This window comes from Notothenia rossii, assembly GCF_949606895.1.
Source record: "Notothenia rossii genome assembly, chromosome: 2".
Taxonomy (NCBI): domain Eukaryota; kingdom Metazoa; phylum Chordata; class Actinopteri; order Perciformes; family Nototheniidae; genus Notothenia; species Notothenia rossii.
Genome location: NC_136904.1, coordinates 70,530,199 through 70,547,124, shown reverse-complemented (window position 1 = coordinate 70,547,124; position 16,926 = coordinate 70,530,199). Strand labels below are relative to the sequence as shown.

Below are 16,926 nucleotides of genomic sequence, written 5' to 3'. Positions count from 1 at the left end.
TTATTTAAATGTTCAGTGCGTGAATGGATTTAGAATCGATTAATTGCCATCCACATGCACAAGTCTATATGGTACCCGTCTTAATGTGGCTCTCAATACAAAAATACCTTGTTTGTTCACTCTCGAGTTAATTGTCCTGACAGTACAGGGTTGCCACAATAAGACACATTGCTTTTTTAGTTTTTTATTGTAATTTTGCAAGTGTGATTGGTCAATTGCAGAATTGATAGTCTGTTATTTCCTTATATTCGATCACTGCTCTGAAAAACGTATATTTGGTATGGATGCAGTTATAATGTTCACACACAGCAAGCTGATCAAAAAACATTTATTATATTACAATATTTTTACCTGTAATTTAATAATAGTGTGGTCACTTTAATGCAAGTTTTATCGACTTTAAACCTGCTTTTGATTTGGAAAACATGTAACCTCTTACAGCTATGTCCTTCAGATAAAAGCATCAGTGATATATATAGTATATATACACTGTATAGTTTTATGTGTAGGGTCATCACATGTTGAGTTGTATAAGCATTTTACAGGCATGTATTTCCTTGAAATACATTATTCTACTTTAAAGGATTTAAAGGCTTTATTTGTCATATGCACAATAGCTACAACATAGTTATGGCAATCACAATCTTGAGTCTCAGCCTCTTCCAACAACGCAAAACTGAAAATAATGAATATGAAAGGAAACAACATTAAATTGTGCAATCAAAAAGGATGCTATAGACGAAGTGGTTCAAGTCAGTGCAAGAATAAAAACATATCCACAAATATAATAGTATAAGATAAAACAGAATGGAAAATAAATAAGGTAGAGGAGAATAAATACTGTATACTGTAATAATACAATGGAAATGAGGACTATAAACATTATGTACAAATGAAGAGTGTATTATGAACACACAAAATGTGAAGGCATTTCAGAGAGCTCAGGAGTTCAACAGTCTGATAGCCTGTTGGTTAAAACTGACCCTGCGTCTGTTGACTTTTGCGTGCTGTTTCTTCTTCCAGATGATTGCAGAACTGTGTGTTGCTGTTGATGTGGGCCTTTAATAACCCTGTGGGCCTTCTTCCTGAGATACTGGGTGAAAAAGGTCCTCCATACTGTAGATGGCAGCTCAGTCCTGGTGATGTACTATGTAGTTTTCACCACCCTCTCTAGAGTCTTATGGTTGAGGCGGTGCAACTGCCCTACCAGGCTGTGTAGCAGCTGGTTAGGATACTTGAGTTCATGTTGAACCTCTGCAGCCTGTGGAGGAAGAAGAGCCGCTGTCAAGCTGTCTTTGGTGATAGTGTTTTTGCGATGGGTCAATGTAAGGTCCTCAGTGAAGTGAACCTCGTGAAACCTGAAGCTGCTGGCACTCTTCAATGTATTCCGTGGATGTTGATGGGGGCGTGTCCCTCTCTGTGTTGCTTCCTGTAATCCACAACCAGCTTATTTTTGCTGATGTTTAGATGGAAGTTTGTTTTCCTGGCAGCAAGATGCCAGGGCTCTGACAGGTGTGTCTTCACCAAACAATGATGCTGGAGTTGTGTACGTCAGTGCACGCATTGGTGCGTGAAAAGGGAGTAGATGAGACGGCTAAGCACGCAGCCCTGAGGGGCTCCAGTGTTGAGGGGGAGGTGGAAGGATGTGATGTTTTCCACCCGATCTGCCTGGGGTCTGCCTGTTAGGAAGAGAGCCCATGGTCCTGTTCTAGCTCCGTGCTTGCGCTCTTCTGGTTCAGAACCGGTTTTTCTTTTAAGCCCCCGTTTTGTTCACACCACCCAGAGCCCGAGTGGTGCTGCGTCATTGCGTCATCGTTTGCATCATGACTAGGGCTGCTCGATTATGGCAAAAATCATAATGTCGATTATTTGGTTCAATAATTGTAATTGCGATGATTAAATGTGATTATTCATTGACTTTGAAAACATCCATTTATTGGAGAATTTTTTTTTGAAAAGTATGTTTTTAACAGTTGATTACCCTAAACTTTAAGTATAATTCAACTGAAAAACCAAACTTTTTTTAAAAATGTCAAGCCATAATCGTAATGGCGATTAAAATACGATTAATTGAGCAGCCCTAGTCATGACGTAACCGTTTACGTGCTTGCTTCATAAAGCATAACCGCGCAGAAATCCCTCATATCGACAACAACAACAATGATCCCGGTAGTCTTTCTTGAGTTTTTTTAGCCTGTTGCTTATTTGCACCAGAGTCCGGTGGTATCCAGCAGTGGCCAACTGCCGCTGTAGATGCTGGAAAATAGCTTTAGACCGCATTGTGCCATCCAACTTCCTCTGTACCTCTTGCATTGACCAAAGCCCAAGAAGGTAATTTGTCTCTACAGTGGTCCACTGCTGCTTACATTTACTGACATCCATCCTGGTTTGTAGTTGTGTGTGTTGCTGAACAGAATTTGCGGCATTTTGTTGATCAGATTAATCCCACCTCCGACATAAGCGTGGCGTATGCGGTTCTTGCTTCTAGACAAATATGTTTTCGATCTTGGTAAGAACCGGTTTTCGGGAAAAAGAGCCGGCTCCACTGCTGTGTGAACAGGAGAAACCGGTGCTTATCAGGCTCAAACTCCGAACCGGCCCTTGAACCACGTTGGTGTGAAAGGGGCATAATAGGCTTGAAGGGTACAATGTTGTTGAATGTTGAACAATGAAAAGCATTCTCACATACAGTAAGTGTTCCACTGAACCAGATGGGAGAGGGCAATCGCGTAGTCTGTGGACCTGTTTGCTCTGTAGAATAACTGAAGGCGGTCCAGAGAATAAGGGAGGGAGGAGTTGATGAAGGTTTTGACCAACCACTCAAAGCACCTCATGATGATGGAAGTGAGTGCAACTGGGCATTAGTTGAGGCATATGGTTTTAGTTTTTTTTGTTACAAAACGACAGTGCACTGTTTTTTTAGGAACTACAGACTGGAGCACTGGCCGTTTGAAAATGTCTGTGAAGACCTCTGCCAGCCAAACTGCACACATAGTGAGAGCACAGCCGGGCACATCTGCCTTGTTTAAATCCAGAGGACAGGCATTCTGTACCTCCACAGCCTGGGAGCTCTGAAAACGTTAATAAAAGGAGTACAGTTTATCTTAGATGCAGACAATTCCTCAGCATCGCTAGTAGTCCTTTTATCATCTGTTATTTTTCTTAGTCCTGCCCATGTTTCTAGCATTAGAGCCCTTTAGTTAGACTTCTCCTTGAAATTTCTCTTTGCACCGTTAAATAACTCGCTTAAATGAGGCTTGAAGGTTCAGCCTACAATGTTATGATGTAATTGACTAAATAAGGATGTTTAAATTCAACCAACTTTTGGGGAATTCACTCTTCTCTAATCGTCCCTCCTTTCCATATGGGCTTTCAGCTGGTAAATCCTATATTAGAATTCACCAAAGTTTAAAATGGTTTTAATGCTCCTACATAACCACTGTTTCACATACAGCAGCACAGACTCTTCCAGTATACTCTTCTTGGAAATGGGAACTTGCACAAAACAGTGTCTCTAGGCTCCTCTTCAATTCGTCTGTCATATGTTTGACAGATTGAGTCGTTTTTGGCACAGATGCCTCAGGCACTGTCATGGGAAATACAATTTTCAAATTATGTGACTCTAACCAAATAGCCGTAATGACTCTAAACTCTGAAAAAAACATAGTTACTGTACATGGTGCAGACGCCCCCACCAACCCATGAATGAACGGCAAAGATCAGGGAATTGAGCAGCAAGTCCAGTAACCTTTGACTTCAGTCTTCTACTGTTAGAAATCATGTTTCTTTAAGAAAAAGAAAAAAACACTACATTACCAGGAAATAATCAGGAACAATCCTAAGGAAAAAATGTGAGTGGATACTGTATGTGAAAGGATTTAAAGGTTGAAGTAATGATGGTAGTTTGTTATAAGAAGGGCTTAAGTCTTTAGATCAATTATTTGAGGCTTTAGCTGTGTATCTAGCAGTGTTACCAGCACAAGTTGATGTGAAATGCATAGGGATTAGATGAAAAGAAATAAACAGATGCAAAAATAATCTCTCATGAAAATAACAAAAGTGTTATATTAAAACAACCTTGGATATGATCACATTTTGTTTCTCTCTACTGTTTTCACTCGTAAACGTTGTCACAACTTCCCTGCACGTTGTTGCCAAAAAAGTTGACCTCGCACCCAGCAGATGGCTACCGAAATAAATAAGGCAAATTATAATTTGCATACATACGAAGACAGTGACAGATGTGATCTTGTTTGTTTTGCTCCACAGACGGGGTTCGATGTCCCTCTCACTGCACACGAGCAGATGTACATCCTTTATGAAATCAAACAGCAGTGCTACCAGAACCTCTCCAACATTGATCCCGGGGCCACAGGTACATAAAATGCACAGAAAGTCGCTTTGATGCTAAACAATTCTGCACTCTTTGGATTATTTAGTTAACGTTTTTTGGGAAATATTGTTATGTTTATGTGTGTTTTTTTGTCTGTTATGTGGATCATTTCAGTTTTATTTTATTTTTTTGTTAATGGTTCCATGATTTCAAAGGCTTTAAGGATTGACAGATGTGGTAAGACGAACATAATGCTTACCAAAACCATAAAAGAAAAAGACAAAGGGGCGAACGTTAGCTTAAAAGCTGCTAGCTTCAAGGATCGGCTTGCTCACACTGGATTAATAATATACAATGTATTATTTTTTGAAGAAGGCATTTTTATTTGAAACCTGTGACTTGGTAAAATAATGTTACCTACTGAGTCAAAGATTGTTTACCTCATTTATTATCCACAACTTGGTGTCTTTTTCCTCTCAGTGCAAACTTACATGCAAGAACATTCAAATATGTTTTTAGGCTACATGTTATGTCAGAATCTTCAAAGGTTCCTAAACTACTCAACTACCCAGTTGAGAAGGCTACTGTCTACAAGAAAACTTACATTTGGTTATTGTTGTATATTAATAAATCTCAAAGGAATATGGGAAATTGCAAACTAACCAACAAAAAGCGTAACCCAAAATTAGCATTAATCTAAAATATGACATGGAGACACAATGTGAAATGCAAAAAGGTGAATGCCTTTCAGTTGTGTTTCTTCATTATAAATAGGGCAGTATTGTTAAGCTGCTCTTTTATTGGTAAAAGCTGTCAATGAAGTCCTGACAGGAGCTTTTGAAATTCTAGTATTCAATTTTCTTTCTTCCACTTTAGTTCAGCTAACAATAAAGGTTGATAGCTGCCAAATGAAACCTCCATCAAGTGCTTTCCTGCCCTTCATCAACTACCCACTCTCTGTTTAGATGCTCTCATTTAATTATTTCTCTGTTGTCAGTCAACCTTATAAGCATATTTTGTGGTTTGATTGTGGCTTATGAATGAAAATGCAGACAAACCATGACTCTGCTATCATTACACTCTGGTCAAACAAGGCCGTTCTCTGTACATTCAGTAAAAAACAAATATTTTCATATCGGTTGGCAGGGATGGGCAACTTTGATGGTGGTGGGGGCCACATAATTGATGTACTGGCCACCAGGGGCCTGCAGATTAACTTGGAACACACACACACAAACCCACAAATTCGATGTGTTTTATGTAATTATTAACAAATATACTAAGCCTGACATCTTCATTGACATTTTACAATCTTTCAGGGAAAATCCTCTAATAAGCTCACTAAACAAATATCAGTTCACAGAAATGTTATTACATTTTTAAAAGTGGCATGTTTGTATTGAACAGGTTATTTAACAGTGGAATAAAACTATTTTAAACTATTGGAAAGCACGGAAAATGTGTGTGCATTGCGATTAACCATTAAGATGACATAAACATGAAGTCATGAACACTAACCCAGACATTAGTTGTCTGACTTGAACCTAAGACACTTGTAGCCAGTCTCTGCATTCCCCTTATTCCACAATAAGGGGAATGTCAACACAGACACCTGTCAACCCGCACTCGGCGCCGCTCCCCCTCCCTCCCGCTGAAATTATGAATGAAAAGCATATAGTAATCATAGATAACACGGCAGGGTCCGTGACAGTTTGTTTTCATCTGATTTCAAATAAACAAAGTCTTGGTTTTTAGAATATTAAACTTATTTCGCCAAATTCAGATGATAAATACAACTTTTAAGCTTGTAAAGGCATAATTACAAGCGGTAATTTAACGTCACAGCAGGCATAACAACAGCCGGTGTTTCTTGTTACTGTTTCCCCGGGAAACAAACACAATACACACAAACGCGTCACAGATTATTTTGCGGTATTTGAAATCATGTACGCAGATCGCGACGTAACTAGGAGTCTAGTGGACGGTATCAGTAACTACATGGTTTTTAAAAATTAATTAAGTTGTTTATAAATTAATCTGAGGGCCGCAAGAAGAGGAGGTGGGGGCCGCCATTTGCCCATCCCTTGTTTAGAGACACAAACAAATTCCTCATATTTTGGGTTTTAGATTTTTTCTGACGCTCTGCCATCGCACATTTAGTTTTTTTAATAACACCCCATAGGTGTTAATTTCCAATGTTGGGTATGTCACATTGCCCGGCTGTTCTTTATTCCGCTGTTTACGTATATAATATAACCCATCAACAAAATCCATAGTTTGACAGACCTACAATAAATCCTAACTTTAAATTGTAAATACAATTTAGATTGAAATAAACATTGTGTAACGAAGGTAACTTTGTTACTATGGACTGACGGCTTTGGGGTCTTGTAATATTGCACATGTGGGTTTGCACTTTATATAACAACTTCCCATTGCACAGTAATAATGTCACTCAGCACTTTAGTAGTGAATTTTGCACTTTATTAGCGTGATTTGCACAGTACAGTTTGGCATTGCATACTTGCACATTGTTAAATAATTTATACTATTTATTGATGTAGTATTTATTAAAGTGCACCTATCATGCTATTTTGAGGCAATAGCATGGGTTTCGGATATATACAAATATATAAAAAATATGTCTATGAAGTCTTTTGCTCAAAATACCAAACATTTCTGAAACAGTATGGCGCTCAAAGGCTTTCTCTCGGCTTACGTCCAAAACAGTCGGGTATTGTTTCTGATAGCAACGTTTCTGATAGGGCCGTGGGTGTAAAGCCAGCCTACATTTCCGATATTACGTCATATCGGACGCAAATCTGAATCAGCTTCGTTGTAGCCCCGTTTTTAGAGATTTTGGTACGAAGGAAAAGAGAGAGGGTTTTATTTTCTGACGCTGCGTGAGTTCCCCGACACACCGGGGACTAGGGATGGGTACCGAGCCCCGGTATTAAACGGGCCCCGGGGCTGAATTATTAAAGACCGTAGTAACATTAAGCTCCGACGTTATCGGTCTTTTTATCGGTACTTGAGACGTTTAAAAAATATATGTCATATGTATTATTGCTACACAAACATTATATTGCAGTTTTAGTTTCACCAACTCCGTTTGTAATATGCAAAAAGACTGCAAAATGCGTCTATAATTATGTTTAGTATTTTCGATCTTTCCAATCCAGACGAGAGATCTCTCTCCCCCGCCTGCTTGCGAGGGGGCGGGGCAGTTTACACACACGCAGCTGCTACATCCAATAACACACACACATGGAGGAGATGGCGGAGAGAACGCGCTCCGAGGTGTGGTTAAACTTTACCCGTCTCGATGCTCGTTACCAAAAGTGCAATAAGAGTTTAGCATGTAAGGGCGGTAACACGAGCAATTTGTAGAAACATTTAGCAAAAGTGCACCACATTCAGACGGAGAGATGCACAGTTTTCAACTGTCTTTGTAGTAGCTCTCTAGCCCCATCCACGAGTAACGTTTCTACGTCAGGTGTGTTGTATGCTAGCAGCAATACACGTTAATTGAGTTAACTCAATTATACAAACATGGGTTAATGATTAGAGGTAACTTAGTTATTCATTTAGTTAAAGTTTCAGCTATTCTGTTTACAATTCTTTCATCAGATTATGAATACGATTTGTGAAAACATTGTTGTTTCTTTTGATGTGAAATATTATGTATTTAATTTAAATAAAAGGCAATGTTAGTTTTGTTCACAATTTGTTAAGTTAGTTTACCTTTTTTTTTCTCCAGAAGAACCGATAAAAGTACCGTTAAAAGACCGGATCGATAAGCGGTATCGATAAAAGTAGTAGTACCGTTAAAACCTTAATGATACCCATCCCTACCGGGGACACATATTTATGTTTAAAAGACATACAAAACTGCACTTTGCATGATAGGTCCCCTTTAAATGATTAAACCATATTAATTGGAATGTCGTCTGGCAGATGCTGGTCGGGTCCTCGGCTCCACCTGAAAAGAGAGGGGGTTAGCGAGAGCGCCAAAAGTGTTTGTGATTGTGTAAGAATGACACCGGTTGAGATGAATCATTGTGTCTAAATAATATGTTTGAGCGTGTATATATCATGACGGTAAAGTTGCATTACTTGTATATGTCACGATCTGTCTGTGTTGTGTTTTGTCTTGTCTTTGTCTGTCTTTGGTTTCATGTTTTATTTTGAAAAGTCTTCACCCCCTGTCTTGCCTGTCACTTTCAGTCTGTTTTCCCTCCTACCTGATTACCCGATTGTGTTCACCTGGTTTCTCCTCCCTCCTCACCTGTGTCTTGTTTGTGTGATTAGTCTTGTGTGTATTTAAGTTCTGGTTTTTCTGTCTGTCATTGTTGGTTCATTATTTGTCGTTCATGTCTCCCTTCATGTTGGTCACAGTCACCTTTTGTTTGGATGCTACTTCGTACCTGTTCATGGATTCTTGTTTTACCTCGTACCTGTTCATGGATTCTTGTTTTTTCAGCTTTTGAAAATAAAGCTTGCCTTTGTTTCCTTTTGAAACCTGCTTCCTCCTCAATCTGCATTTGGGTCCTATTTTCCCCCAACCGTGACAGTATAAGTGAACATTTTGTACAATTTACATCTATCACTTACCCATGCTGTTTCCTCCTGTGTCCCCTCCAGTGTGTTCGGCCAAAAGGTCCTCGGGGGAAACAAACACTGACAAAGAAGGTTCCGGGACGAACCAAGTGGCGAAATATGGCACAGGGGTTTCTGTCTTAGTTGGGAGCAGTGTTTCCGCCAGACCAGCGCTGAAAGGGCGTCCACCTCGAGAGCAGAGGGGGGGCTTGAATTTTGACTTTAGCCGTCCTTTATAGATACTGTCTTTTTACGTTAGTGAGCCGGATCATTTGGTTCGGCTCTCTTAAAGCACCGACTGTTTCGGCTCCCACACGGCTCTTCATGTTACCACAGTTTACCACGGAGCCTCAGTTTCGCCGCTGCGAGACTCCGGTTCTCGCAGCTCACGGGCCTGCTCCACTAGCACCGCTCATCGTGTCCAAATCGTGCATGTTCCTGTAGCAGGCACCGCCGATGTCGGGGAAACGATCTTCAATACTCCGAAAAGAATCCAACCAGACTCCTTTGCCCCAACAGAGGGATGTCCTTGTCCTTTTTCCTTTTCGTTATTTCAAGCGATAAAAACTCTAGATCTTCTCTGGAATTATTAATATTTTTGATAAATATTATGAAATGACGGCAAGACGCCCCCCTGGCGGAAATGCTGGTTGGGAGTGCATTTATATTTATTCTGGTCAGTTGTAATGTTTGTTTTGGGGTTAACTTAGCAGATGGCTCTGGACAACTAATGATGCTATGAACATAATATTGTGGATGTTCTTTATGGCAATTGTGATGATGTGTATTTATTATTTTCACCTGTAAATGGTTTCTCCCAATTGTGAGGATAATCTATAAATGAGCCAGTAAAGGAACATGTGAGGGGTGAACATGTACAGAGAAGGGTGAACATGTACAGAGAGTAGTGGACACCTACATGCTGGCTACCTGTAGTGATGGCGAGATGAAGCCTTATGAAGCTTTCCAGCCAATTGGTTCGCAAAAGGGTTCATCTCATGAGGCTTCATCATGGACTTCATTTGAACACAAACCCCCCTGTTGGTCAAAGTGTGTAAAACAGGCAGATTGGACATCTCAATAGTGTGCTCTATCTCATACCGAGTTCCCAATGAGTAAAGCCTTAGAATAATTCTAACAATGGCATGAATAGATCATTTTAATTTGTATTCAAATGATGTAAATGATTACATTTCGCACATGTTTCCAGTTCCTCAAGTGATTTTAAGGACCAAAAACTGATTTTCAACTGATAGTAACGGATTAACGGATAGTGTGGGCATTCATTTCAAGTTTCCAAAATGCAATTTCAGATACAATTGGGTTCTGTGAATTATATTTCAACAAGCTTTGCATCAGAGACGCTGTAAGCTGTTTCTTTTTTTGTTAAGCCATCTATTTACCCCACTCTTGATTTATTGATTTTAAATAATGGAAACCCTTCTTTCAGGTTTTTTACTCTGTGGTTTACAGTATATGTCTGATGTGTATAGTTTGTTGACTTCCTCTAACTCATACTCTTCTCCCTGCAGATGAGGTGTGCCCTCCAGACTGGGACGGGCTTATCTGTTGGCCCGGGCTTGCTACCAAGGTCCCCTGTCCGACTTATATCTTCGACTTTAACCACAAAGGTTAGCAGTTATTTTTATTTCTTTGTAGACTTACCACCGCTAGAACTGAGCCATTTATTTACATATTCAGTTTTGGCGGCAGTTCTTCCTGTTTGTCCAGAAGTCTTCTCATCAGGGCTTTGTAAATAAAGAACTACGGCAGATGTGTAATATTTAATGCAGCCGAACCGTGTATTACAATGCCGTTATTTGATGACTTCCAAAGAGAAAAGCCAGCACACTCGGAATAAAGTATTATTTTATTTTAAAAAAATGTTTTCGGATTTCACATCGCATAAACAACACATCCCAACATGCATTGCGGCTAAAGCATCCAATCACGAGCTGAGGATCTTGCCTACGTCTGCCTACGTCTGTTTCCGGTATTGAGAAAAAGGTTGATAAACGCTGTGAGAATGGATCTGCGGAGAGCATTTTGCCATGATCCCAACTCGTCTATTACCAACGTTCAGGGAGCTCTATGCAAGTCAATGGGACTTCCTGATAATTGAGACTCGACGCTAAAGGGCCCCCCTTGTGTTGGAAAGTGACGACAGGGACCCTGACATAACGTCAACATAGGCCGAGTTGGGAGTGAGAATGTGTTGCTGAACACCATATCCCAACGTGCATTGCGGCTAAAACATCCAAATCACCGAGCTGAGGATCTTGCCTACGTCTGTTTCCGGTATTGTTTATGACGGATGTATTTTGTTATACACACATTCCTTCACATTTTAATTTGAATTTACATTAAAGTATTTCGTGAGGCCCTCTAAAATGTTTTAAAATATAACTAGGGTTGTAGTTGAAGAGTTTGTAAATTAACATGAACCCAAGCTGTTGCCTGGCAACGCAATCGCACAAAGTCATGTTACATTACATGTCACTTGTTAGACGCTTATCCAAAGCGACTTAGATACTAAATACTGTGGGTAATCCCCACAGGAGCAATTTGGGGTGAAGTGTCTTGCCCAGGGACACAACGACATGCTAACTGCAGTGGGGTTTGAACCTGTGCTCTTTTGATCCGAACACCAACGCTCTATCCACTGCGCCACACGCCTCCTCACGTCCGTTAATTCCACAACCACACACATGGATTAACATAGATTTAATACATTAATGTAGCCTTTGTTACTGCTAAAAGAGGTGTCAACCAGCTGGGGCAACAAGAAAATCGGCAAAATCGAGTGTGACTATTAAAAAATAAATAATTATCATATTAATATTGACAATAACAACCGACCGTCGGGGTAGAGCATTTGCTTGGCATTTCCGGGTATTTCTCCACTGGTTGGGCCATGTTAACAATAACGTGTAACTGTCACCTTTGAAGGGACGAAATCGTGACATCTTCACTTCTCCCAGCATGGTAAATCGTCACATGTTCACGTCTTGCCGTGATACCGGGTTGCCTATAACTGAGTATGAAAATTACATTTTTTATAAACTATATATAAAGAGCATAGTGTGTTGCAATGATGTCTCGCACCATACGCTTCAGTTGAGAACGGAATGTGCTTGAATTTCGATGCAGCGGGGAGGGTTCTCATGGCGTCTATTATCAATGCTATGGGAGGTCTATGAAGGTCTATGGGACGCCCTGCCCGTTGAAAACGGACGCTCAAGGGGTATCTATACACACCCTGTGCGTAATAGGGTGACAGGGAGGGGCCCTGACCCACCGTCAACATGTGACGGGTTGGGACTGAGAACGTGAAAATCGCCAATGTTAGCCAGCTAGATTGCAACTTTTTAGTTTGCCATAACAAACATTGCAGACTACTCAATTAACCCAATTAAATTAATGTTAGCATCTTATTCAATGCTAATACTGAAACAAATGTATAACTTTGGTTTCTATAGTTCATTGTTAAGCAACTGCAATCACGGCTGTTTATGCAACTTCCGTTACTAGCAAAGATGGCGTAAAGTGCAAAAGTGTCCACACCCAGCCTAATAACCACTATAAGTTCACCCTCCAGGTCCTATAGTGCACTGCAAGCTGTATGAATGGCGCTAATTATCAAGAAATCCAGATGTTGGTTTCTATTGGAAATGTGCGAAATGATTTAAAAAGTATGTTTTTCAGGACACGCTTACAGGACATGTGATGTCAACGGTTCTTGGGTGTTTGCGCACCGCTTGAACAAAACATGGACCAACTACTCGGAGTGCTTCCTTCAGCCCACTGATGAGAAAGGGAGAGTAAGTATGACTGTAAAACATTAAAGGAGGAGCTGATTATGTCAACCAGCTGCAGCTGTTATTATTCCTACACACCATTAGGAATAATAATGGGTTATCCAACCTATCGTTGGAGGTGAGAGCGTGCTGCTTAGTCCCGTACACACGAATATTCATTTATGACAAAGAGTGTCAGCATATGTAAGAGTCTTAACTGTCAATCTCACAGGAAAAGCTCATGTGGAGGCTGACTGTGAATAATCTGGCAAAGAACAAATGCACTGAATCATTCCATATGTCATTAAAACACAATAAAATGCTTGCAGAATATAAAAAGTCCAATATTATTTTATTGAACAGAGCACATAGGCACCAATACAAAATAATCCTAGAATGTTCAAGCGTAATTAATATAGCAGCATTTACGTTGTACATGAATCCAGTTTTCGTGCAACTGGTATTCCAGTATATTTCCCTGTCAAAATGCTAATAGAGAAGGATTATCCCTCTGGGTTTTTTTTGGCTTCTATGTTAGGACATCTTTTATCCCAGCATCTGTGAGTCATGTATGTGTTTCTTCTGCAACTCTATCTCACCTTAAAGAGTTCACTGAATGGCAAATATTTCTTTCTGTTTCAGCAAGACTTCTTTGAGCGGCTGTGTGTCATGTACACCATTGGCTATGCTGTGTCCTTTAGCTCTCTGCTGGTGGCCATCTTTATCATCGGATATTTCAGGTGAGAAAAGAGCTTTTCTGATGGGTTGTTTTTGTGACAAACAGACACATCGGGGGAATAACTACAGGAGGCTTTGGCTCCCAGGTATGTGTTTGTCCCAGAATGGAGGTTCTAACTTGTGTTCTGCAAAGTATCAACTGCAAGAAATGCAAAACAATATCAAGGTATAATCAATGAAAAGATGCATTGCAACACATTTAATTTATCATCCAATGGTTACTGGTAGTCAAGGCTAATGGTACCCCCGAAAAGTATCATGAGATAGGGTGCCGTAATAAGTGCCTACCGTGCCATCTGAAGTCAAATTGGACTCTTCAACCTGAAACAGCATCAGCAGCATTTTTTTAAACATTTCCGTTTTAGAATAATTGCTGGATTGTAATGCTGGAGAAGTAGCTACTGTATAGATGCTTAGTTTAGAAGTTAAGCCATCAATGTCACAATTTTTTTTCTCAGCCCAGCTTCGTTTTTCATTTCATTCACAACAGAGCATGCGGTTGCATGGCAGCCTTGAGAAAAATCATGTTTTTTCCCTCAGTGCTTCACCTTTTTTTGTGTGGCTGTTGAAGTTGAATATATTTCAAGTTTTCAGAAAAACCCTGGTGACGTCACTGTAGAAAGTGTAGAAGAAGCCTGTTTTGACCCTGTCTTTCAGGCAGAAACTAGCATAACACAAAATGAAAAGCCTGTTTCCCTTCTGTTTTCTTTGTGATTTGTATCTCTGTACGTTGGCCTTCCTCTTTGCTCTCAGGACGATCTCTCACTTCATATAAAGTGTAGGAGCAAGACTCTTCTGGTGGGCGTTCATGGTGAAGAAACAGTGTCAAACAAATATATAGTAGCCATGGGCGCGGGAAGGGGGGTGCTGAGGGCGCTGCAGCACCCCCTAGCGGCAGGCAGGGGGTGCGGAGCTCCCCTGTCTGAATTATTATTTGACGGTTATTGCTGCTCCCGCTTTGCATAATCTGTGTAATATGTAGCCAATAAATTCCACATTGTTGGTAAAATAATATTTTGGCCTGCCCCAAATGTTTTTTCTGTAGCCCCGGACAATTCTACCTCAATAATATAATACATTAACCGTGCTTTACGTGAACCTCATCAAGACACTAGAAAGGACGGCAGGACTGTAATTTCCCGTGTTCAGTGAATGCGACAGTGGCAAGACACCAGACCAATCAGAGAGTTGCATGGAAATAAAAGTGTGCTTGTGTCATTCAAGCTCGCGGCTCTGTGTGTGTGTGTGGAAATAGCGCATTTAGTGTGTGTGAGAGAGGGGGAGAGAGAGAGGGACCGGTGCCAGCAGCAGGGATCGTGTTGTTAGCATCTGGTTAGCTAGCTGCACTAACGGACATACGGAGCTGTTTGTTCCACAACAAGCTGGAGGAGAGCTCTCCTCTCAGACTGAGAGGCTCAGGTGAGCTCAAGGACTCTCTGAGTGTTTAGATAGTTAACTTTAGTCTAAGTTATCTCAGTGGGTCTCAAACGGTTTGGTCAAAAATTATTCAAAAGATTATTTCCGCGGCACACCCTCACATGATCATTATAGTTATAAAAACAATAAGAGAATAAAGGAAAAACAGTTATGAAATACTATATGGCAGTAAAACAAGAATACAGTTTGAAAGGGGAGTGATTTGTAAAATATCCATAAAGAAAAAGAACATCTGCTTACAGTTGTGTTTCATCTGGGTGTTGAGAGATGTATCCATAGATCTCTTAATGTTGCTCTCAAAGTACACCAGATTGATGCTTTTAACTTCAATATTTAAAAAAATCTTCCCGGGGGAACATTCCCCCGGACCCCCCTAGAGGAGGTGAGGTCCGCTCCCCACTCGTGAAAAATAGCACTTTACCCCTGCCTATATGCCGTGAGCTGATTATCGAGCCTTCATTGTAACAGTCGCGGGTTTACTGTGTGTTTGCGTGTGGGGAGTTTTTTTGTGCGTGCTCTATAGTGCCCGTAATACTGTTCACTGGAGTCCAGCACCTCCGCACCCCCACTCAAAATACCTTCCCGCGCCTCTGATAGTAGCATAGACAGATAATAAAATCCAAGTGGTTGAAGCTTGTTGGCCATACAACAGCGATGATACTTACCAAACACTTTATTTTCAATGATAAGTGATAAAATTGCAAAACTATGGATATTCCAAAATTCCAGTCTGCCAATGATTTTATTAATGGACACTATTGTCCCACACTGCAGCAGGGATTATGGGAATCCTCTTACCGTTTCTCTATCCTACTAAAATAATAAAAATAAAAAGCACAGTCGACAGACATTTTTTTATACTGAGGTCACTGAATTCTAAACATGAACTAGAGAATGCAATTCCTGAATAAATTGCTAGTGGGAATGCTTTATGCTGAAAATCTGACGCTAAACTGCTATGCTGAAATGTAATGTGTAAGAAGAAAGTGAAGAATATAGATTGAAATGATAAATGAACACTGGGAGCTTGAATGTGTGATGAGAGAAGAAAAGAAAGTAAAAAGGCTTGGAAAAGCAGCAGAATATTTGAACTGTAAACTTTTGAACTAAGTTGATGGTGAATGATCTGTCGCCATGCCAACGTCATTTGATGACATCCCATAATACGCTTAGATGCGTTGATGGCCGCATTGTTACCAAACCTGTGAAGTTTTGGGGCGTTTGGAGCATTTGAACTGAAGTTGTGAGAAAACCGTGTTTCATGGTGAGCATTGTGTTGCCATGGCAACGGCATTTGAAGAAATCTCAAAACTGTCCCGTAGATGTCTTCCCGGCTGGACTGTTAATACACATGTGAAGTTTGAGCACTTTTTGAACATTTTCATAGGAGTTATAGTGACATCATGTGTTATGGCAAGGTATGCGTTTCCATGGAAACGGCATATGGTGAGATCTCAGATTTGGCGTAGAGCTGCTGAGGCATAGACCGGTGATATACAAGTGAAGATTGGGGGACGATTGGACCGTGACAATTGGACTTACAGCCAAATCGTGTTTCATGGCAGTGGTCTGTCGCCATGGCAACGGCATTTGATGACACCCCATAATACGCTTAGATGCGTTGATGGCTGCATTGTTACCAAACTTGTGAAGTTTTGGGCTGTTTGGATTATTTTCACTGAAGTTATGAGAAAACCGTGTTTCATTACATTACTCTCTCTCTTCTCTTGATCGCCCCCTCTCTCTCTTCTCTCTCTCTTCTCTCCCTCTTCGGCATATGATGATGACACCCCATAATTGACGTAGAGCTGTTGAGGGCAGTACCATTAACCTTTAGCTGAAGTCTGCTGCTCTGAGCATGTCAGTTGGAGTGATGACATCATCGTGTTCCATTACACAGGTGTTTATAGTTGAGCTAACGAGCTCCGTAGAGATCGAAGGTTTGCATTGTTCTGAATGAGAGATACACCTCTTACATGTGAGCGTTTTGTGGAAGAACCGTAACAGATATCTGTGAAATTT

General features: G+C 40.5%; 1 protein-coding gene across 1 annotated transcript in view; it reads left to right on the top strand.

The window, feature by feature from the left end:
• The window catches only part of pth2ra (parathyroid hormone 2 receptor a), a 206,364-nt gene that overhangs the window by 108,924 nt on the left and 80,514 nt on the right, over positions 1–16,926 (top strand). Inside the window, exons 7-10 of the mRNA XM_079663531.1 lie at positions 4,270–4,375; positions 10,465–10,563; positions 12,638–12,753; positions 13,372–13,469. Coding sequence (XP_079519657.1) covers positions 4,270–4,375; positions 10,465–10,563; positions 12,638–12,753; positions 13,372–13,469 — 419 coding nt within the window. The remainder of the gene's footprint in view (positions 1–4,269; positions 4,376–10,464; positions 10,564–12,637; positions 12,754–13,371; positions 13,470–16,926) is intronic.